The 24,055-nt window shown below is 41.6% G+C and overlaps 4 protein-coding genes across 8 annotated transcripts; 2 read left to right on the forward strand and 2 right to left on the reverse strand.

The window, feature by feature from the left end:
• Positions 1-922: 922 nt before the first annotated feature.
• LOC308394938 (uncharacterized protein) lies at positions 923-5,026 on the reverse strand. 2 transcript variants are annotated; one of them, XM_080879553.1, is made up of 5 exons: positions 4,888-5,026; positions 1,979-2,130; positions 1,736-1,843; positions 1,590-1,623; positions 923-1,379 (listed from the first exon to the last, which is right to left on the reverse strand). In XM_080879553.1, exons 1-5 carry the CDS (start codon positions 4,910-4,912, stop codon positions 928-930), a joined length of 771 nt encoding a protein of 256 aa, XP_080735679.1. In that variant the 5' UTR covers positions 4,913-5,026; the 3' UTR covers positions 923-927. The 2 variants fall into 2 exon arrangements, with proteins under 2 accessions (XP_080735679.1, XP_080735678.1); XM_080879552.1 differs by having other exon boundaries at positions 923-1,478.
• LOC308394942 (serine/threonine-protein kinase pim-3-like) lies at positions 4,233-6,799 on the forward strand (the record flags this gene model as incomplete). The annotated part of the gene is made up of 4 exons (XM_080879559.1): positions 4,233-5,153; positions 6,181-6,361; positions 6,448-6,618; positions 6,708-6,799. Exons 1-4 carry the CDS (start codon positions 4,875-4,877, stop codon positions 6,797-6,799), a joined length of 723 nt encoding a protein of 240 aa, XP_080735685.1. The 5' UTR covers positions 4,233-4,874.
• On the reverse strand, positions 4,888-22,228 carry LOC308394939 (uncharacterized protein). 4 transcript variants are annotated; one of them, XM_080879554.1, is made up of 10 exons: positions 22,092-22,228; positions 21,575-21,677; positions 18,238-18,397; positions 14,345-14,402; positions 9,930-10,129; positions 9,766-9,837; positions 9,546-9,665; positions 9,299-9,452; positions 9,128-9,213; positions 4,888-5,099 (listed from the first exon to the last, which is right to left on the reverse strand). In XM_080879554.1, the coding sequence occupies exons 3-6, from the start codon at positions 18,387-18,389 to the stop codon at positions 9,822-9,824; spliced, it is 426 nt and encodes a 141-aa protein (XP_080735680.1). In that variant the 5' UTR covers positions 18,390-18,397; positions 21,575-21,677; positions 22,092-22,228; the 3' UTR covers positions 4,888-5,099; positions 9,128-9,213; positions 9,299-9,452; positions 9,546-9,665; positions 9,766-9,821. The 4 variants fall into 4 exon arrangements, with proteins under 4 accessions (XP_080735680.1, XP_080735681.1, XP_080735683.1 ...); XM_080879555.1 differs by having other exon boundaries at positions 9,930-10,111; positions 21,534-21,677; positions 22,092-22,217; XM_080879557.1 differs by lacking the exons at positions 18,238-18,397; positions 21,575-21,677; positions 22,092-22,228 and adding an exon at positions 14,566-17,735 and having other exon boundaries at positions 9,930-10,111; positions 14,345-14,457.
• Positions 18,528-22,208, forward strand: LOC308395016 (ras-related C3 botulinum toxin substrate 2-like; the record flags this gene model as incomplete). The annotated part of the gene is made up of 4 exons (XM_080879671.1): positions 18,528-21,043; positions 21,106-21,213; positions 21,612-21,771; positions 22,078-22,208. The coding sequence occupies exons 1-4, from the start codon at positions 20,876-20,878 to the stop codon at positions 22,206-22,208; spliced, it is 567 nt and encodes a 188-aa protein (XP_080735797.1). The 5' UTR covers positions 18,528-20,875.
• Positions 22,229-24,055: the final 1,827 nt, after the last annotated feature.

Consider the following 24,055-nt stretch of genomic DNA (forward strand, 5'->3'; position numbering starts at 1 on the left):
GGTAAACCTAGTTCATACAAATGAAGTAAAGAAAAGTTATTAAAACAAAACGTGCCTTGCTGTTTATTCTTTCAGTGTCCCACAGTAGCACATTTCCTGCTAGGAAAATGTCAGAAGTCACATCATTTCTGTAAATTGGGAAGTAACTGTAATACATCAAGTCACCTCTGTCTCTTGTTACCAGGACTTTTTAAAATGAATGGTGCAACATGGAAAGAGGCCCTACACAAGAGTTTAGCTTTGAGCTCAATATGCGATGATCCTTTCAGCCATGACATCTCTGACATGGGAAACCAGGGAATTTGATTAGAAAATGGTGAAGGATTTTCTTTTCAGTTAGAAACTGGATTTGTGTAACATGGTGGTGAAAAGCCCCCAAAGAAACCAGCATATGATCAGTCGCTATATTGCATTTAATACAAACGTCCTTCGTGTATCCTTTGAATACAGAACAGATCATTTCTGATATCTATGAGTAAACCCAACCAGCACGTGTCCCAAAAGACCCCACAGTGTTTTTATCTGGCTTTTCCCTGACAGTTAGTGGACACTGACAGATGTGTGCTGAATATGAAAGGAAACAAAAGAACTAAAGAAGGTTTGCAGTGTTAAAAACAAGAACTACATGAAGGTTGTTTCATCCTGCTGTAACTTATGACAGAAGCATCTTTTGTTTGTTTTTTCATTTATTTACACAAAGACAGATGTTGAAATAACAGGAGTAACAGTTTAATTCAATTGAAATCAGTCCAATAGTCTATAATGAAATTATTGTTTTTCATTAGTTGGCAAAAGATGGGGGTTGTTGACGGCAATTCAGTGAATGCAACAGGGGAGGACGCCAGTTTGGATGGAGGGGAATCAGCAGGACAGATGAGATTTTGTTTAGGAGTCGAGTAGTTGTGTGAATGAGGAGAGGAGAGCACATTAAGACTGCTGAGAGACGGGGAGGTAGTCAAGCACTGACCACATGTCTTCTTGGATTTCAGCAAAACAGATGGGCTCATCTCGGTCTTGAAATAATTCAACTCGGGGTTGAACTGATGCAGTTTGAGAGGCATCTACAGGAGAGGCAGGGGTGGGTGAGGGCTGCTGAGACTGCGCAGTGATGGGGAGGGGGTCGAGCTCTTCCAGCACTGACAGCAGTTCTTCCTCACTGTCTGCGACAAAGGCTTCCTCTGTCTGGAACTGAAGGGCTGCAACAGGGGAGTCCAATGAGGTGTCCTCAGGGAAATTCATGTGAGAGGCAGGGGAGACCTGATTTTCTTGACAGAGAGGTGTGTAGGGTGATGCCTGTGTGTTTGGCAGTTGCAAACACACTGGCTGCTGGCGAGGCACGCTGCTGTCATCTGGCTTTGTCTGTGGCTGCTCATGTGGCTCTGTCAGAAATGAATGAGAAGAAGAAGATGGCTGTGACTCAGCTGGCCTCATACGCAAGTTGGCTTGTTGAGCTTCTTCTTCATGTACAGATGCAGATTCTGCAACGCAAACAAAAATACATTAAGTCTTCTTTTTTTCAACACATTTTTGTTTCGTTTTCATCACATTTCTTATGTAAGATGCTGTGATACCAAGAAATCTTCTTTCACCTTTTCTAAGTCTGATTCTCTTCCTCTTCTTGCCCTGAAAACAAACACAGAGTTTTCATTAGCTGAAACTCTGTGCAGTGACTGTTTCATCATTCAGTGCAGTGATGCACACATGTGTGAACTGCATGTTGGCACTTTGGACATACATAGTTTTCTTTGGTCGACCAGGCTGGATGCTCTTTGGCATGATTCTGTCTTTCTGTTTCAGCCTGCTTGAAATATCTGGCTTTCTGGTCGTTTGAAAGCGACTTCCACTGTGGACAGAAGATCATAAGAACACACTGTGAGCACTGCTACTACACATAACTACAGGACAGCTGGGACACATGCAAAAACATGAGCAGACAACATTAACAGATGCATAAATGTATGCAGAGTTACACACTTACTCTCTGTCCCACCACTGCATTTACGGCTGCACTTCCAGGGATGTTGAGTTCAGCAATGACCTTTGGCCTCTGCTCTTTGAGATAGAGCATGAAGGCATTTGGCGGCTTCTTGACGTATGGCCCATCTTCATCCTGCTGGGCACTTTCTTTTTCTTCAGGAATAAAACACAGAGTAAGAGCACATGTTAGCACTGTGTACAACTGTGAGGGAAGCAGTTCAAAAACACGAGACAAGCTGTAAAACTGAATGAAATCAGGCACCATTAATGGATCATTACAATAATTCCTGCAGACATCTGCAAACAAATGACAGATACTTGCAGATCAGTGAACCAAAGCAGCAGAGCAAACTTAGTTTGGAGTGGAGGTGTTAGGTGGAGGAGCAGGAGTGACATAATCATACATCTGTACACCGTTCCTACACAGATGAAGGGAGACAGATATGAGATAACAGGAAGAAGTTATGAATATAGAGATGTTCAGCAGCTGTGTTCACTCCAGTGTTTGTGTGTTTTACGTACAGTACTCCAACAGGACGCAGGTTCTGGAGCACACAAAACACACAACAGGTGATGAGACAAGCTGCAATACTATCATCTATCCACTAGGTGGAAGAATTGATCAGTAGAAAGAGGAGATGTGCTCAAAACGACATTCATACATAGATTTATTCTTCTTAGTTAGTCTTAAGAATTAGGATTCACTGACAGTGAAGAAGTTTCAGACGTGCACTTGCGTTTCCCCTTTTGCCTTTTCCTGCTCCAGCCAAGTCCTCCGCCTGCTCTACATCTCTCCTATTACCTTTTATTACGCTTGCACTCATGCCTTTGCCTTTCACCACTTCAAAACTGCGCCTTCTTCAATATTACCTTCATATGCTCTCTTTGCTTTTCGCCTTCCTCACTACACTAAGTACCATTTTTTAACGCTGTGTACTCACTCTTGCTAAGTACATGTGAACAGATCTTGAAGAAAAAAAACAAAACAAAACATACTTTTCTTTTCTCTTCTGATACTATTGAATGATCCTAACAGAAAAAAACAGAGTTAACACTGACTTAATAAAAAAGTGTTATATTTTATCTCAGATAAACTAGTCAGTGTTTATTAGTGTTTGCTCAACTAGAAGTCTTCATAGTAGCATCCACACATCAAGTCTTTAAACAAATAATGAAAGGATAATGAAAGAAAGTTTAATGTGAAATTACTGAATTATATGAAATGCCAGAGTGTTTTTCTTTAAACTACTTGGGACACTGCCTTTTAGTGACATCACTAAAAGGCAAGGTTCTAATGTTGTGTTGCCATAGACTCCGGAGTTTACTTTTAAAGCTCACTTACAGAACTGACTTATACAGCTTAGTTAGAAAAGTCAAGCATCCAGACATTTGAAGGACTATTCACTCATTAAGGTGACATTTTCTATTTTAAAAGTTCTCAAAAAATTAAGATGAAAAAGGAAACAAGAAAAGTTACGACTGAGGCAGATAAGAAAGATCCAGGAGATCAAAGTAAGTAAAAAAAAAAAAAAATCCCCCAAATAACAGAATGTACATTTCTAACAATGTTGAGGCTCTGTGTATAAAATGATTCATTTTTAGAGGATTTAAATCCTGGTTTTGATTGAAACTAACCTGAGTGCAACATGTCTAATCAAAGAAAGGTTACTGGGGCACTTTGTCTTTTGGTAAAATAATGTGACAAGTTTATTCTTGGACTGAGCAGTGAAAACAGAGCAACAAGTGTCATCAGTATCTAGACTTAGTAGACCTAGTATGGACTCGTGTTGGTGTGTTTTTTTATCAAAAGGATAAACTTGTTGTTATATTGTAAGCAATACTAATTTAAAATTCAATGACATCAAAATCCTTCTAGTCCTGATGTCGAGCGCTCTTTTTCACTAATGTGTTGTTGTTGTTTATAGATTGTAAGAGCAGGATGGCTAAAAGAAAGGCCAGTCCTGAAAAAACGACCCCCATAAAAAGAAGGAGGGTCACTGAGCAGGCTGGTCCTTCCACCAGCTCAGATGCTCATGTGGTCGGGGGAGTTAAGCGAAAGGTCCAACAAGATGAAGCGGGGACAACCAATACAGCAAAGAAGCGTAAACTTCTTGAGCATGTGAGCGGTGACAAGGGGCAGGCATCTTCCTGGTTGGACACTGGTAAAGGTAGGCTAATTAGTTGAGTGAGGGGTAGATTAAGTGTACATCTGGTTGCTAGTTTGAAGATATTAGTGTTTGGGAGATATTTGTCTATTATCTAATAAGCTGACGTGCTTTTGGTGTTTTCCACATCTGCAGACTGCAGCATAGAGATTTCAGAGAGCTGCAGTAAAAACAAAAAGGCTGGCAAAAGGAAAGCTGCGGGAGACACCAGGGACCCACCTAAGAAAAAGAACGTGGACCAGGACAAAACCAAAACCGTTGCCAAAAAGTCAGTGGCTGAACAGAAACGTAAGTAGCAAGCAGCTTAGCTTTTATATTCAGGTGAAGAGCAAAATGAACATTTAGGGTACAGCAGAGAGTAATTTGTGTGACAGCTGTAGTAAAACCCAATTTGTGTTTGTCTGTTTAGGTGACTTCCAAGCGAGATACGTGGAGGAGCACCGGCTTGGAGCAGGAGGATGCGGAGCAGTATTTGCTGGCTACCGCATAAAGGATCATTTACCAGTAAGTGTTCAGATGGTGGTAGTAAGACAGGCAGTAATGCAGATAAGGGATAATATCGTAAGCTGAGATGTATGCTGTTTTACACCTTTAATGATGTCATACTGAGGAAATGCTCATCAATGCCCTGTGTCTTTTAGGTGGCCATCAAACACATCCCAAAGGGGAAAGTGTACTGCAAAGTGAAGGTAAATGTGCAAGACTTGAATTGTTTTTACATTAGTGGATTGCATGCAGCGTTCACCTGTGGAACGTCTGTGCCTCATCATCCACTTTGTTGAAATATTTCAGGATGATAACGGGAAGAATGTGTCAGTGGAAGTTGCCATCATGCTGAAGCTTGCAGCTGAAGCAGATGGATCAGTGGAAACATCAGCCCCAGTGTCTCTGTTGGAGTGGTTTGACTTTGGCAGAGAGCTGATCCTGGTGATGGAGAGACCTGTCCCCGCTGTGGACCTGGATAAATACATAGAAGAAAATGGAGGATTTTTGCCAGAGGACAAGGCCAAGGCAAGTTGACTTGCCTTAGAAGAGTCTTAGACTGTACATCATTCAATCAAAGCACAGAGTATTAGAGAAACATTAACCCATTGATTGATTATTGTCTTTTTCATCGTTTCCAGGTAGGGCTGGGCTATATCATACCATTCACGGTAATACCGGTGTAATTTTGGGCAACGATAGGAAAATGAAATATCGCGCTAGAATAGGTAAAACGCGCATGCGCAGTGCCTATGTTTACATACGCAGATGGCGGTGACGCAGAAAGAGAAGAGCAAAAGTGGATCGTTGAATGAAACGGATGAACCAGAACTGGTTTGTAAAAATGCTGCAACTTTAGTGGTGTGGAACTGGTTTAGCTTTCGTCCGTCAGATACACAACAAAGCACGATTTTTGGTAGCGCATGCTAGCGGGCCGCCGTTATTACCGTGTTGTTTGGAAAATACGGCACACTTAAAATCAATCCTTTGATTTTTCTGAAACTCGACAGTGCCCCTTATAATCCCGTGTGCCTTATGTATGAATTCTGGTTGTGTTTACTGACCTCAAAACGATTTTATGTACACGGCGACTTTGCTAAGCTACAAAGCCGCACCGCTCGATGGATTGTCGGAGCATTACGGCTATCGTAGGCAGGCGCCTCGCGGAGTGATACGTACTGCACCTCAACGTGATATTACCGTATTGTGTGTGAATAACCTCTTTTTAAGCTTTGTGGATATTTTACATGGTTATGCTGAGGATATGTCGGCCAATTTCCACTGGAAATGCCTTTTGGTTAAACTGTCAGCAAGGAATTTGCATTTGCACTGTTACATTTTTATATAACTTTAATGCACATAAAAAAACAGCTGCTTGTTTAAGTGAAAATACATTTATGGGGTTTTTTGCACTAATAAAGTTGTGGAGTTGTAAAGTATTTTGTCTAGTGTCAGTTATATCGTCAGTTATATCGTCAGTTATATCGTTATCGCAACTTTTCAAATGTATATCGTGATAAATATTTTTGGTCATATCGCCCTGCTCTATTTCCAGGTCATTCTGAAGCAGCTGGTTGATGCTGCGAAGCACCTGGAGGATAAACACATCTTTCACCGGGACATCAAGAGTGAGAACATTCTAATTGAGACCGGCTCAGATGTACCGCGTGTTCGTATCATCGACTTTGGACTGAGCTGCTTTGTTAAGGAGCAGTCGCAGTACCGCGTCTTCTATGGTAACATATTCTGCTCTTGCTCTTCACAGATGTCACAATTTTCGCCTTTTGTTTTAGAAGAAATTGCAATTGTGTCTGTTTATTAGGTACAGAAATTTACTCCCCTCCCGAGTGGTACGGGCGCAGTTGCTACAGGTGTGGACCCACCACGGTATGGCAAATGGGAGTGGTTCTGTACGAAGCGCTTCATGCCGGGGACTTTAACACCACGAGCTTCCTCAAAAAGCGCCTGAAATTCAAAAGACATCTGTCCAAAAGTAAGAAAACGTCACACTTCAAGACTGACTGATGGCTTGGACCACTGGAACTATCATCTTCATGTTTTTTCTCTTTCCTTTCTTTCCAGACTGCCGGGATTTCTTGGACGCCTGTTTAACCAAAGTCCCGGAGACGCGGCCGACGCTGGAGGAGCTACAGCATCACACTTGGCTGAGATAAGCCTATCACACACACACACAAACACACACAATTCAGACGTTATCATTTATGTGTGATGTATGAATTACCTTTCTTTTTTTCAGGAAATAATTTTTTTTAATTGGCCCACTTTAAATTTCAGTGTTTTGGAATTCCTGTAACCCCCCCCCCAGCCATCCCAGGAAAGGGGATCTCTCTTTGAATGGGCTTTCCCGAGGTTTCTTCCCGTCAGTCTGGCCCCCCCAGGGGAGTTTTTCCTCGTCTTCATAGAGAGCTTGGGCTGGCTCAGGAGCTCCATCAAAACTGTCTTTATTTAATTACTCTAATGTAATCATATACTTTAAAGTAATCAAATAAAAGACAGTAAAAATCTGAAGACTTGAAGTAAACTTCCATTAAAATAAAACTTGTTTAATTCATCTTTGCTGAGGATACTGTGTTATTACTATTTCAAGGATTATGTCAGAACACCGGATACTGGTACCCATCCCTACCCATCACTAGGGAACAGAACAAACCAGACATCAATTACAACAAAAATGACACTGACCCAGCCAGCATAACTTGTCTGCCTTAAGAAATGTTTAGCAATATTACAAATTGGGTGATATGCCTTAAAGTAGCTTCTCATGTGTTCAGCATTGTCAAAGGCTACATTTTAATTAAAACCACAATCTAGTAATGTTCTGTCTTTAACCTTCCTAATTTGTTTTTTGTCCTAACCTAACACTAAATTGCCAGTGAAAACAAAAGTTACATAAATAAAGAAGAGTAAAGAAAATTACGGTCTTTTTTATTGTAACAGTTTACCAGTGTACAGTTTGGTTTGTGACATATCTATCTAATAGACTCCAATTTGTGCATGTAAATGGAGAGTCCTCTTCACACACTGAGGTTAATTATGGAGTTCCACAGGGTTCAGTGCTAGGACCAATTCTGTTTACATTATACATGCTTCCCTTAGGCAGCATCATTAGAAGACATAGCATACATTTTCACTGCTATGCAGATGACACCCAGCTCTATCTGTCCATGAAGCCAGATAGCACACACCAATGAGTTACACTGCAGGAATGTCTTAAAGACTTAAAGACCTGGATGGCCGCTAACTTTCTGCTTCTTAATTCAGATCAAACTGAGGTTATTGTACTCGGCCCTGAAAAGTTTAGAAATATGGTATCTAACCAGATTCTTACTCTAGATGGCGTTACCTTGGCCTCCAGTAACGCTGTGAGGAACCTTGGAGTCATTTTTGACCAGGACATGTCCTTCAACGCACATATTAAACAAATATGTAAGACTGCGTTCTTCCATTTGCGCAACATCTCTAAAATTAGAAATATCCTGTCTCAGAGTGACGCTGAAAAACTAGTTCATGCATTTATTGTGTGAATGTGTGTGTGAATGGGTGGATGACTGGATATGTAAAGCGCTTTGGGGTCCTTAGGGACTAGTAAAGCGCTATATAAATACAGGGCATTTACCATTTATTACTTCCAGGCTGGCCGACTGTAATTCATTATTATCAGGATGTCCAAAAAACTCACTGAAAAGCCTTCAGCTAATCCAAAATGCTGCAGCAAGAGTCCTGACAGGGACTAGAAAGAGAGAGCAGATTTCTCCTGTTAAATCCAGAATTGAATTCAAAATCCTGCTCCTCACATACAAGGTCTTAAATAATCAGGCCCCATCTTATCTTAATGACCTTGTAGTACCATATCACCCTATTAGAGCACTTCGCTCTCGCTCTGCAGGCCTACTTGTTGTTCCTAGAGTATTTAAAAGTAGAATGGGAGGGAGAGCCTTCAGTTTTCAGGCCCCTCTTCTGTGGAACCAGCTTCCAGTTTGGATTCAGGAGACAGACACTATCTCTACTTTTAAGATTAGGCTTAAAACTTTCCTTTTTGCTAAAGCATATAGTTAGGGCTGGACCAGGTGACCCTGAATCCTCCCTTAGTTATGCTGCAATAGACGTAGGCTGCCGGGGATTCCCATGATGCATTGAGTTTTTCCTTTCCAGTCTCCTTTCTCACTCAGTATGAGTTAATAGACCTCTCTGCTTTGAATCATATCTGTTATTAACCTCTGTCTCTCTTCCACAGCATGTCTTTTATCCTGTCTTCATTCTCTCACCCCAACCGGTCGCAGAAGATGGCCCCGCCCCTCCCTGAGCCTGGTTCTGCTGGAGGTATCTTCCTGTTAAAAGGGAGTTTTTCCTTCCCACTGTCGCCAAAGTGCTTGCTCATAGGGGGTCATATGATTGTTGGGTTTTTCTCTGTATCTATGAAGCGCCTTGAGGCGACTTTTGTTGTGATTTGGCGCTATATAAATAAAATTGAATTGAATTACCTGAGGAAGAAGCAGAGTTGGTTTGTTTCCAGCTGAAATCATCCAGGCTCAGGAATTTGAATCGATCCACATCATTTCTGCTTGAACTAGAGAACATGAGTGTCGACTTACATTTGGTCTGTGAGACACATGTCATAGTGACAGTATTTGGGTTAATATGGCATTACTCACCCTGGTCGCATTTCTTCAATATCAGGCACCAAGTTCAGGAACTCGTTCTTTTGCAGCCCGCGCAAGGTAGGAGGTCTCCAGAGTGGGAACCATCGGGAAGTTTTCACAGTCTGAGCAGGAGGGACTGGAGGCACGTGAGCTGTTCTCAGGGGTCCTTTAACACAAATCACACCAAGTTAGAATCAAATGGATAACCTGTCAATAACCGTTTGCAGATCGAGGTCAATGTTCCTAAAAATATGTTTACTTCTGGCCCATGGAGCCACAGCGGGAGTCCGAGAGAGGGGCAGGTAGAGGAAGGGGTGAGGGTGGCACTGCTGAAGCTCGTCACGGATGGATCACGTCCGATCGGTGAGATGAGAGAAAGCTGAAGTGAAACAACAGCAGGATGAGGTAGACGTCAATATAGGAACTCCCTGATGTGACACAGAAAGGCTATTTTTTTATTTCTTTGTATTATTTCTCACCTTGCAGTCACTGATGCTGTTCACCAGCTGGTTGTATTCAGTATTGAAGGTGTGTGTCAGAAGGCGCAGGCACTACAACACAACAGGAACAAGACCGATCAGCTCCGAGCAGAGAAGGAAGAAGGCAGCAACAAGAACGCCCACTAAGCCCACGTTTTTCTCACCTTGGTGGCCAGCTCCTTCTCACGCTTTCAAAGGTGGTGCTGGAGATCTGCGAGGAGGCGGAGGTGGACGTGGACAGAGTGCTGGAGCTCACGCTGGGGGACAGAGACTCGCTCAGGGACTTGGTGGTGGGAGCTGTTCCCACGGGAGCCGCCTCTCCCAGAAGGTGACGGGTCTTTTCCACCTGGAAGAAAGATGGGGGCTAATGTGAGGTAGAGAGAAGAGGGGACGTTAGTCATGTAAAGGCCATAGGTGAGGGTAGGGACGTAGATCGACCGGTAAATTGAGGGCTTCGCTTTTACACTCAGCTCCCTCTTCACCACGACGGACCGGTGCAGCGTCCGCATTACTGCAGCTGCAGCCCCAATCCGTCTGTCGATCTCCGGCTCCCTTCTCCCATCACTCGCGAACAAGACCCCGAGATACTTGAACTCCTCCACTTGGGGCAGGAACTCATCCCCGACTCATCCTATATTTCCGTTTTTATATTTCTAATGTTTGCCTTGTTTTCTTCACTGTCTAGTCTGCCTCTGTCTTGCCTGTATGGATGCATTTACACCGAAATGTCCCCAACAAAGGATGTTTTAATTCACCACTATTCCAGTGAAACACGAGTCTCCCATCTTCCTGCTACCAGTCTGGAGTTTTTGTTCACCAAAGCACACACCAACTTCATACTGACGGACAGATCACTGCCCTTTTGCCGCCTTGTCTGACCGTGTTTTGTGGCTGTGGTTCACTTCACCTCTATGGAACGCCAGGACTGCCATAATGAATTAATTAAATACACCATTAAATAATTAATTAAATGTGGCAATAATTAATTAAAATTGGAATTAATTAATTAAATAAATAGTTATGACACATGTAATTAATTAATTATTGACACATTTAATTAATTATTTATGTATTTCACATTTTAATTAATTATTGACACATTTAATTAATTAATTATTGACACATTTAATTAATTATTTATGTATTTCACATTTTAATTAATTATTGACACATTTCATTAATTATTGACACATTTAATTAATTATTTAATGATATATTTATTTATTTCATTTTGGCAGTCCTGACGCCTGGCTCTCGTCATGAAATAATTTTATCTGTCAGCCTCACCCATCAAACTCAGGGGGCGGGGTTAACGCTGCCCATGCAGCTTCTCTAACATTTGATTGGTTGCCGTGCAAAGTAAGTCAAAACAGGTCGATCCTAGAAAATCGATTGCTTGTGTAGACTTGGGGCAGCCAGTTATCCCAGAATGCAGATCAAATCACAAGCAGCAATGGTGGTGGTGTAGTTTTAAAATACCCCGTTTTTCTGTCACCAGCTACACTTTTAACAGTGTTTTAGCCGCGAATGTCGCGACGTATGTCTGGTCAGGTTGTCAACATAGAACATGTTTGCAAAAGTGCTCAGATGTTTTCAGAGATTTCACTAGCTCTGCTAACAGTTAGCATGCAGAGTGCACCGAGGGGGTTACGTTAACCGGTTTGTTTACATATTCCACTCTCCGTGTTCCACATGTTGCATTCGCAGATTCTCATTTTCACCGAACGATCGTCTCTTTCCGCCTGGTCTTGTGTCTCTGTGCTTCTGTAACATAAAGAACGAGCTGACATTTTTCTCACGAAACCAGCGATCAGCTCAACAGACCCTCAGTTTACCTGCATGCATCCTCCTCCTCATCTGTCAGCTGTTTAACACCTGCTGCTAATTCAAGAAACACGCCTAGTTACCTGGTGATAGTCACAGTTTAACTGGGCAGCCGGTGCTCGATATAACGCAATGTCAGCGCATTTTTCTGCACAAGATAAGTAAATATAGTGTTTTCCCCGAGCGCAGAGCTGCTGGAGCTCGTTTCCTTACAGAGCACTTTATAGGCGAACAGCTTTATCAGCGGCTGATGTCCAATCACCGGCACACAGCTTTCAAACCTCAGCTGAGTTTTAGCTCTCAGTGGTTAAACGCTGGACTTCATTCACTCAGGTTCTGTCTGTCGGGTCACGTTTACTTCGCTGTTTTATTTACAACTGAGCAAATCGGTTTGGCTGAGGTTAAAGTTACGTTTCATAACTGCATAGTTTCACAGACGTTTAATGGTTCACTGGCACATGTGTTAGACTGAACTATCATCTAAATATCATCTGTTTTTTAATAGTTATTCAACTGTATTCTAAGCACCAGCTGTCTGTTAGAATGTGATTTTTTTTCTCTCTCTGTTGGCAGAGGTATAAAAATGCGCAGGAAAATCTGACATGCATGGCGAACTTCACCGACGATATTTAGGGAGGAATAAACACACATCAAACATAAATGAACCATTTGTCTGTCTCCATAATTGAGAGAATTTTCTCTTCTTATGTCAACACTCTCTCTCTTTTTTTTTTTCTTTTTTTTTGCTTTTTCGGTCATGTTATGTTTACCTGTCAAAGGCTTGTTACAAACTATGAAACACATTGTGCAGACTTCTGGATGTTAGAAGAAAACTAATACTGCTCATGAATGAGACTAAAGGCAGGAAGGTGTCCTTTAAAACTAAACATGTTAATAGGACCTCCCTGTTTATATCATAGTTTATGATATAGCACGTGTATTTCAGTAATAGCCTGCTGAGGCCACTATACGTGCTGGCCTCATATCAAATGTGAAGGCAGACTGAGTCTATGTTTGACGTTTTTTATATCTAATCTTCCTTTTCAAACATTTAAACAGCAGCGAGTCTGCAGCTGAGGGAATACAAATTCAAATTGTCGGAACAGGTTTGCTCGTTTCTTGGATTCATTTGGTGATTTATTAAATGTATAACTGTTATTCTAATCTGCTGCTGAGTCTCTTACACTTTTCTTTATGCTGTATATTTTCACGTCTCTGGAATAGTTGGCAGTTAGATAGTCAGCTGGGAAACTTTGTGTTAACTCATGGAGCTGAGGATATCGTGGATATGCTGACCTCGCTGCGTGGTGTACAGAGCGAGGTCAGCATGATTAATATTCACAATAAAAATATTAGCCGAACATCATGAAGTCTGTATGTGTTTCATAGTGTCGAACAACCTTTGTACAGTTAAAGCCAGCAGTTACTACATGACGGAAACACCAACGTTATCTCTTTTATGTGTTTATACACAGGTCACGCTGATTACTGAACAAAAACCCAAAGATCAGATGTTAAACAGATTTATTTGCTCTCTCTCCTCCTTAAACATGTTTTTAATGTTAGTTATAATTCAGAATTGGCGACTGAAACACGTAGGACACATAAGAACATCAGGAAATAAAACATCGATAAATATAACCTCAGTAAAAGAAGTCAGCGGGGGTTACTACAGCTGTGTACCGGGGCCTGCGCTTTGTCGGTGGGATTGCTTGCGAGGCGAGCGGGTCTATCCCACGCTTTGCCGTGAGACTGGGCAGACATCTCCGAAATCATCGAAACACTTTTGCAAAGAGGCTGTATCTTGACAAACCGACCAGACACATGAAGATTAAACCACTACATTCTCGGCTAAAAAAATATTAAAACGGTATTTGGTAACACACAAACAGGGTTTTTCAAAGCTCAGTTCTGTTAGCTTCCACATGCCGGTTGTTGTGTGCTAGAAACAATGGCCACCAGGCCAAAGCAATGGTTTTGACTCGATCAGCGTTAACCCCGCCCCCTGAGTTTGATGGGTGAGGCTGACAGATAAAATTATTTCATGATGAGAGCCAGGCGTCAGGACTGCCAAAATGAAATAAATAAATATATCATTAAATAATTAATTAAATGTGTCAATAATTAATTAAAATGTGAAATACATAAATAATTAATTAAATGTGTCAATAATTAATTAATTACATGTGTCAATAATTAATTAAAATGTGAAATACATAAATAATTAATTAAATGTGTCAATAATTAATTAATTACATGTGTCATAACTATTTATTTAATTAATTAATTCCAATTTTAATTAATTATTGCCACATTTAATTAATTATTTAATGGTGTATTTAATTAATTCATTATGGCAGTCCTGGCGTTCCATACACCTCACTCTTCCCCATTCTTGTCATTAAATCAGGCTGTTCTGCAACCATGGCAGCCATTCACTCTATGGCTCTATTCATGGTGTATTTTACCCCTTCACCAAAGGCCGTTCTCGTTTCCAACATTATATTTGCAGTGTTCGTCTATCTATCAATATCTGCGGAGTATTTTTTTTAACGAGTATCCCATTTTCTAAAGCACAGCATGTAAAGGGTAGCTCGGTTAGCAGGATGCTAGCATGTAGCGCTTAGTGAGACACGCCTCAGACGAGTTGAGCAAAGACCCCGTCTGTGTACTTTATACGTGAGCAACGGATTTAAATAAAATTAAGGTTTCAAAAGACAAACTTGAAGATAAAAAAATATATATATATACTCACCGGAGAGCCGCCAGGGTTTGCCGCTGCCATCTTGGCGCTCCTAAATTCAAAACTGCCTCTGCAGTCAGGCAGGGGAGGCGTGGAAATTGTCTTTGAGTTAGTCAAACGTTTTCCTTAGTTCGAGTAGATGATAAAAAAAAATAATAATAATAAATGGGATTTTAAGTAGGACTAGGCGTTCTGTAATGATCTCTATTTAGGAGAAAAACTTAATCACTCACCTTTAAACAGCTCTCTTTTAGGAGACACACTGCTGGCTAACGGTGTCATGTGATCAAACAGCGTAATTTAATTGGCTGAGAGCCACTCGACTCGATCTGGTGCTGATTGCTCTGGCTTGGGTCATTAAAGTTCATCACTTTTGCAGTTGAATTTTTGCAGGTGAATTTTTGCAGGTGAATTTTTTTCAGGTGAATTTTTTTAGGTGAATTTTTTTCAGGTGAATTTTTGCAGGTGAATTTTTTGCAGGTGAATTTTTGCAGGTGAATTTTTGCAGGTGAATATTTTTGCAGGGAAATTTGGAGGATAAAAATTCAGTGTCATAAATTCAATGTCTAAAAATACTTGAATTCTGATGATACTATATTTCTTCCATAACAGAGCGCCCAGAGTCGGCGATTAGAAGAAGGTCATTGAAGACTCTTAGTAGGGCAGTTTCGGTGCTGTGACGCGGTCTAAATCCAGACTGGAATTTATCACTTATACCGTTTCTCTCTAAGTGGGTCTGTAGTTGCTGAAGCACTATTTTCTCTAAAACTTTTGACATGAAGGGGAGTTTAGAAATCGGCCTGTAATTTGCTAGAGTGTTACGATCAAGGCTACTTTTCTTGATAACAGGTTGCACGACTGCATGTTTAAAGACAGTCGGAACATAGCCAGATGACAGTGATGAGTTGATTAAAAATAAGATACAGGACCCGATTGTATTCAATGCATTCTTAATGATACGAGAAGGAATAATGTCATGCAGAGAATTTGAGCTTCTCAGGTTATTAATTATTTCCTTTAAAGTCGAGAATGACACAGGTTCAAACTGTTGAAAAACCGTTGAACATTCAGAAACTGGGGCTTGATTTACTACTGGAGAATGTGGGGCCCTTAACACCGAGATTTTATCTATAAAATAATTTAGAAATTTTTCGCAGAGGGCCGGGGAGGCACCCATCGAAACGTCAGAGCAGGGATTAACCACTGAGTTAAAGATTTTGAACAGAACTCGAGGATTGTGACTATTAGTCGCAATAATGTTTGACAAAAAAGAAGTTTTTGCCATTTTGGCAGCCTTCTGAAATTTAGACCGGCTCATATGCAGGATGTCAAGGGACACCTGAAGTTGATCTTTTTTCCATCTCCTCTCAGCTCGACGACATTCACGTCTAAGAGCGAGGGTGGATTCATTTAGCCAAAGTTGGCGAGAGGTTTTACGGCGTTTGGTCTTTACTGGAGCCACAGTGTCCAAAATAGAAGAACATGTAGAAATAAAAGAGTTGACTACGCCATCAACCGAGAGAGGTGCATTACTGATGTCATCATAACAGAAAGAGTTAGCAAAGGCCGCAGAGAAAAGGGCAACAGCCTCAGAATTAATCAGACGCGATAGGCTCAGTGGACCCTCAGAGTTCAGTTCCATATTGCATAACTGAACAATATGAATACAAGCATGCTGATCCACACAGGTATGCACACAGGTGTACACACGGGTATTCACAGACGCGGACTACAGCTTTCTTGGCTGCTGCCTCAAAGCACATTGTGCGCTGTCTATCTTGCGTGCTGCACAATATCGTTTATTATTTAGTATCTACTGATATCTACTGCTAGCTAGTTTATTGTGATGGTGCTGTTTTTTTATTATGTTGCTCTTTGTTGTTTGCTTTCTCTTGTGTTTTTTTTCTCCATACAGGTGACCCAGGTGTTTTTTTTTTGTTGTTTTTTTTCTTTCTCCCCCCCCTTCTCACCGTCTCTTCTCCCCTTTGGTTTTCTTTCTCTCCCTCTCTTTCTTTCATTCTTTCTCCCTGTCCTATCCCCCAGTCATGTCTGGCCCGTTTGTAGCAACTGAAAATAAAATAAATTCATAATTATAATAAAGGTCAATCAAATGGACCAATATGGCAAGGCCATGATGATCCACTTGGTAAAATAAATCCGCTTGGCATCTTTCTTGGCCTTAAGACAACAATTCTGATGGCTAAAGATCCAAACGGGACACAAAAAAAAAAAAAGAAAAAAAAAAAGAAGCCTGTTAAAACATTTAAATACCCCTAAAGCTCACATTAGCTAGTTATATAGTATTGTTGTCTAGATGCAAAAAAATGTCACTTGTGAGTTTTACAGAGAAGACATAAACACTAAACATGCAGCAAAAGTCTCCTGCCCACTTGAAACCAAGAACAATACAGCACTTGAGTGCCGGCTGTCTCCAGGCAACCTCAAGGTAACAAGACTTCCCAAGTTGCTGTCTATCCAATAATAATTTAAAGTCCATACTAGCAAAGAACAATCTAAGACGTGATGGGAAATCTGTTACCTTTACACAGTCAGCCTAGATGTTTCCTCTAAAACTCTAAAACACAATTATAATGCAGTTTAGTTGGAGTTTCATGGACCTGGATTAACGTTACATTAATGATAATCCAGGTGCTAATCTAAGCTAAATAACACCTAGCACCTTTCTTACTCCTAAGGGTTTTACATAAATTCTATACTTTGACAAAAACTATTATTATGTACTATATTTATATTTTAAAGTTAAGCAACAAGTTTGCTGCAGTGTGTATAATTGCATGCAAACTGTGTGCTGTGTGTATTCCACCATGTAAAGCGGGGTTCCCCAATCCCAGTCCACGGGGGCCAGTGTCCCTGCAGGTTTTAGATCTCACCCTGGGTCAACACACCTGAATCACATGATTAGTTGATTACCAGGCCTCTGGAGAACTTCAAGACATGTTAAGAAGGTAATTTATTCATTTAAATCAGCTGTGATGGATCAAGGACACATCTAAAACCTGCAGGGACACCGGCCCTCGTGGACTGGGATTGGGGACCCCTGATGTAAAGGATGCTACAAAGGATGAAGCATTTTCTCCAACAACAGATCTGCTCAAACAGAAACTGAAAACAGAACTCAGGAAAGGTCCCAGAACAAACTTTATAGCTTTACAGACACATTTCAGTGGACAAACAACCAACACGGCTGATTTGTTGGAAGAGTTGGTTAACTGGACATCTCCAAAATGTTAGAATACACCTTTAATGCATTAATTGCTTTATATTTCATGTCCACATGAAGTGTGCTAAATTAATTAACTTTGCTTTCTGTAGGGCTGCTGATCTTCTACTGATGTGAGCTTACCAACAACTGTTGCCTGATAGTCGTTAACGCCTCAATGGAGCTCATCCAGTTTGCTTTGCTGCCTCAGGAAGTCCCTACAGCTACCTGGAGCAACACCTCTGCCCCCTCCTACTCTCATTTCCTGCTCCTTTCTGCTCCCTCCGAACCGCTTCACAGCTTCAACCAAGATGACACTTCGTTTCTCCTTAACAGCTCCTGTCAAAATTGCACCAAAAGTAAACCAGGATCCCTCCCTGGCTTGGCTGGAATCTTCATCCCACTCATTTATTGCATCGTTTGTGTCATTGGCTTGGTGGGAAACACTCTGGTCATCCATGTTGTTGTCAACTACACAAAACACGAGTCAGTCACAAACATCTACATCCCCAATCTAGCCATTGCAGATGAGTTTTTCATGCTGGGCCTACCCTTCTTGGCGGTACAGAACACTTTGCTCTCGTGGCCTTTCGGCTCTCTGATGTGCCGAGTGGTTATGACAGTGGATGCCATCAACCAGTTTACCAGCATCTTTTGTCTAACTGTGATGTCAGTGGACGGATACCTGGCTGTGGTGAATCCCATCCGCTCTTCTTGGTGGCGGCGCCCCCACGTGGCTAAGGCTATCAGTGGCACCGTTTGGGCGGGGTCCTTTGTGGTGGTGCTGCTGGTAGTGGTGTTTGCGGACGTGCTGAAGGATGATGGGAACTGCAGCATCGTATGGCCTGAACCAGCAGAAGTGTGGAAGACATCGTTTATTGTCTACACGTGCACTGTTGGATTCTTCTGCCCCCTGCTGGTCATCTGCTTGTGCTACCTGCTGATCGTCATCAAGGTATGACTTTTAGAGTAACACTGAAATAATTTGAGCTTTTAAGATAAAGGAGGAAGTTGGAGACATTTTTGAGAAAGTGTAGTCTATTCAATGCTCTTTTCTAAAAATATTACATAGTCTAACTCAGATGGGCAATAGTGAAGTAGGAGCCTTTTATTGTTGATTAAAACACCGCAGCATTAGTGTCATGGCCAACTTAAATCAAACTAGAATCCACAAGTAAACCAATTTCAGCTGCAAACTGTTTTAAGAGTATTGTGGCTTCAGTCAACTAATGTTGATCTACTTGATTGACATTTTATGATTGAGATTTAACTGTTCATCCACTGTCTAAAAAAAGCCATTTCCTTTAAGGCCACTCTTACACCCTCAGGAAAGGGCTAGGGGATGAGGGGATTAACAATGATAAGCTCAGGGGAGAGATAACGAGTCAACTATACTGTTATATCACTCCAACAAAGGATGTCAACAGACTAGAATCTGCTGAAAAGACAAGAAATGGTTAATCAAAGAAAAACTTCACTCTCACATAGGGCACTGGCTGCTCACTACTAGCTCAAACACAGCGCTAAACTCATCGTCAATACGTCAAAGCACATCACTACACAAGCCTCTGCAGGCTGGGAAACAAACACCTAAGGTCACCACAGTACTGACACTGGCGTACACCGTGAAGCTCTCCACAAGCTTGTATCCAGCTATACACTGGCTCCTCAGGAGAAATGGGCGGCAGCTGAACCTGTGGGAGCCTGCTAGGGTTATAACAGCCATCCTCACTTTAAGCCAGCTTTCTTCTGTTCATTATAAACAGGTTGAAAAGCAGTGGTGAACCAGCAACAGGGTCATGTGCAGTGCATGAGGCTGCATAGCTGCAGACCAGTCAGGGTGCCCATGCTGACCTCTGTACATTCATGAAAGCACCAAAAATGGGCACATGAGCATCAGAACTGAACCACAGAGCAACAGAAATACATGGCCTCTATAGCTGTGCCCTCTTTCAGCAACGCAAACATGTTTCAGGACTGGTTTAAAGAGTACAACAACATGTTTAAGGTTGAGAAGCTCCGAGGCCCCACCTCGCAACTTCCAGAACTTAAAGGATCTGTTGCTAGAATCTTGTTGCAGATACAGCATACCTTCAGGGCTCCAGTGGAGTCCATGCTTCAGGGCTGTTTTGGTATCAAAAGGGGGACCTGTGGCCTGTGGTCATAATGGTATCCCTGATCGGTATCTGCATCAGTGTGTGTATACACTGTTACTGTAACTTGTTTTTATGTAAACAAGGTTATAACTTTTCATCTTCCACTTTCACAGTTGCTAATCTTTTTGCAGTCATGATTAACATTGCTCATGTTGACTCATTGTGAATCATGTTGCTGCATCTGTGGTAAACATAATTGAACTTTGGGAACATAATGGCTCCTTCCACACTAAAACTCTGTCTCGGTTATTTTTGTTTAAAAAAAAAAAAGAACCTCACTCCTCTCCACAGTGACGTCCTCCTAAACTTACATTACTCAGAAAATCTGCCAACATATGCATAGATGTAAATGGACTACACTCTGTTAATATCACTAATGGCACAGGAGGATGAGTGTATTTAAGTAGTATTTGCACAGACCTAATGGAAAAGCAGAGTGTGCCATGGTTAGCAGGTGTTTCTACATTTTGGGAGAAAAACAGCAATCAGACTGCGTGAATGTTGTTCTTCCAGCAATCTGAACTCTTAACTCTATAAATATGTTTAAACAACAAACAGAATCACGTATATCCTCCCTAACCACCAGCAGGATCTCAGATAGTGTTGACTGTTTGTCATAGTTGTTCTATGTTTGACAGTTTACGTTATTTCAGTGACTTTTCTATTTCAGGAAATCCATCCATCTTTTTAACTACTGGGTCATTAAGTAGGCTGAAGCCCATCCCAGCTGTCATTAGGCAAAGGGCGGGGTAGACCTCGGACAGGCCATAAAACAGGATTAATCTGGTACACTAGTCTCTTTTTTTCTTTAAAAAAAAACAAATGTGTCTGCAAACATTTGTGTTATCAGTTTCATTTGAGCCTGAATACATTTTGGATGAAATTTCTCAAGTTTTTAAAATTGAGAAATTAAACTGTTATTCTACTATGAGACCACACGGGGGCAGCCCTGCCTTATTATGTATTATTCTCTCTTACTAGACATGGTTAGGATGGCTTTTGTGTCAAACTAACCAAAGTAATGTTGTTGGTTAATGTTTTTGTGAACAGTGGTATTTCAAGTATGGTCCTGTTTTTTTCTCCATTACAGGAGTTTCACTGGTTAAACAATCAGTGAATTGAAAGATTGTTGAATGAATGAATAACCAATGAAATGAAAGGTTGCCTATGACTTGTTGGCTGATCGCTGACCTTCTCTACTCTCTCCACAGATTCGACAAATATTCAGCTAATGTGATGGTGGACAGCAAGCCGGTCAACCTGGGCCTCTGGGATACAGCTGGACAGGAAGATTATGACAGGCTCCGCTCCGTACAGACTCACACATGCACACACAATAACTAATGGACATAAAGTTACACAGACAGAACTTATATAACATGTCAGCTAATTAAAACTGCAGCAGCTATTCTAATTCTTTGTCTCCTTGTCTCTCCATCCAAGATGTTTTCCTAATCTGCTTCTCCCTGGTTAGCCCGGCATCCTATGAGAACGTCAGAGCTAAGGTGAGTTTTGGCTGTTTTTTATGAGGCCTGTCTCTCAGCTGCCAAGGAACAAAATGTAAAAAAGAACAAACGGAACAAAAGCAGTAATTTATTATAGAGAAAAATAATAGGTACTTGGATTACAAAATGGAGAAAAAGCCTAAACAGGTCTAATAATTGATGTGAATGAATGATTGATGCTGTGGGTGAAAGTTGGATGATGTATTTCTCTCATCTTTAATAGCTACAGCATATCATTTGTTTTTCATGCCTTCATCCACCTTTCTGTAACACCTAGCATCAGAGCTTCATCTCCCTCCACCTTTGATTCTGTTTTTTACCTCTAACACGTTCCTTGATTTTGCGTGTTCCCCTTTCTTGCCTCTTATTTAGTTTTCCTTTACTCTGTATTCTGCCAGTGGTACCCTGAGGTCCGTCACCACTGCCCCTCCACGCCCATCATCCTGGTTGGCACTAAGCTGGATCTGAGGGATGAAAAGGATACCATTGAGAAAATGAAGGACAAGAAGCTGGCGCCTATCACCTATCCACAGGGCCTAGCTCTGGCTAAGGAGATAGGTCAGTCACTCTTACTTTATTTGCTTGAAAAGCACTTTAAGATTTGAAGCTCTCCTCACCAGTGAAGATATGAAACTAGCAGATGAAGATGCTAGAGAACTTTGTAGCCTGACTGCCTCTGCAAATTTTTGTTATTCCCCTCATTTCCTGGCATCACAGTAAAAGTATAGTACCTGTAGTTGACTATAGTGTTCTTTGAAAGTTGAACTTATTCTTCTCCACTACCAGCAAACCTTTCTTCTCTTACTTTGTCTTTGTAGTTCTTTCTCTTCTTTTATTAACGTATATGTGTCTTCGCATGTATAGATGCAGTCAAATACCTGGAGTGCTCAGCCTTGACCCAGCGTGGTCTGAAGACTGTGTTTGATGAGGCCATTCGTGCCGTCCTCTGCCCTCAGCCCGCCAAGGTCAAGAAGAAGCCCTGCTCGCTGCTGTAAACGGTATGACTGAATAAAACACAGAGGAAGAGGAGGAAGAGAGATTAGACGTTTGAGAGAAGAGAGAAACAAAGTGAACTCGCTCATTAAATGAACACATAAAGTAGAGTAGAGGTTTGAGGGCTTATTTTCTTTTCTTTGAACATAAGTCTGAAGCTATTCAATCAAGCCTTTTATTTGTCACATGCAATGTTTACATCTGCAGTGAAATTGGACCCCCCCCCCCAAACATACATACGTATCAGCTCCAGCCTTGAGACCACAGCTGACACCGATATGGTAGCTGCATGAAATGATGGTGGTTTTCCTTTAGTGCGAACAACTGCATGTCAATTTCACAGTTGGTCTAACAGTCCGTCACTGGTCTCTCGATCTCCCGTTGGAGAGCTTCTCTGAGATGTTATCAATCTTGTACTCAGAGAGCAGAGACTGCCGTGAGCTTCTCCAAGATCCTATCCGTGCTGCGTTCAATGAGCCCATTTTGAGAAGTCACGACCCGTCCCATCATTTCCATCATAGCGGGCAGCCTTGTGGGGTTTTGAAAAGTCGATTCCGCTTTCCTTGATAAGCCAGGGCCAAGCCAACTCCGAACAGCAAGAACCCTGTTATCATGGTTCCGAAAAGGTAGACGTCTACAGGGAGTGCAGAATTATTAGGCAAGTTGTATTTTTGAGGAATAATTTTATTATTGAACAACAACCATGTTCTCAATGAACCCAAAAAACTCATTAATATCAAAGCTGAATGTTTTTGGAAGTAGTTTTTAGTTTGTTTTTACTTTTAGCTATTTTAGGGGGATATCTGTGTGTGCAGGTGACTATTACTGTGCATAATTATTAGGCAACTTAACAAAAAACAAATATATACCATTTCAATTATTTATTTTTACCAGTGAAACCAATATAACATCTCCACATTCACAAATATACATTTCTGACATTCAAAAACAAAACAAAAACAAATCAGCGACCAATATAGCCACCTTTCTTTGCAAGGACACTCAAAAGCCTGCCATCCATGGATTCTGTCAGTGTTTGGATCTGTTCACCATCAACATTGCGTGCAGCAGCAACCACAGCCTCCCAGACACTGTTCAGAGAGGTGTACTGTTTTCCCTCCTTGTAAATCTCACATTTGATGATGGACCACAGGTTCTCAAAGGGGTTCAGATCAGGTGAACAAGGTGGCCATGTCATTAGTTTTACTTCTTTTATACCCTTTCTTGCCAGCCACGCTGTGGAGTACTTGGACGCGTGTGATGGAGCATTGTCCTGCATGAAAATCATGTTTTTCTTGAAGGATGCAGACTTCTTCCTGTACCACTGCTTGAAGAAGGTGTCTTCCAGAAACTGGCAGTAGGACTGGGAGTTGAGCTTGACTCCATCCTCAACCCGAAAAGGCCCCACAAGCTCATCTTTGATGATACCAGCCCAAACCAGTACTCCACCTCCACCTTGCTGGCGTCTGAGTCGGACTGGGGCTCTCTGCCCTTTACCAATCCAGCCACGGGCCCATCCATCTGGCCCATCAAGACTCACTCTCATGTCATCAGTCCATAAAACCTTAGAAAAACCAGTCTTGAGATATTTCTTGGCCCAGTCTTGACGTTTCAGCTTGTGTGTCTTGTTCAGTGGTGGTCGTCTTTCAGACTTTCTTACCTTGGCCATGTCTCTGAGTATTGCACACCTTGTGCTTTTGGGCACTCCAGTGATGTTGCAGCTCTGAAATATGGCCAAACTGGTGGCAAGTGGCATCTTGGCAGCTGCACGCTTGACTTTTCTCAGTTCATGGGCAGTTATTTTGCGCCTTGGTTTTTCCACACGCTTCTTGCAACCCTGTTGACTATT

Source organism: Rhamphochromis sp. 'chilingali' (assembly GCF_963969265.1).
Source record: "Rhamphochromis sp. 'chilingali' genome assembly, chromosome: 4".
Taxonomy (NCBI): domain Eukaryota; kingdom Metazoa; phylum Chordata; class Actinopteri; order Cichliformes; family Cichlidae; genus Rhamphochromis; species Rhamphochromis sp. 'chilingali'.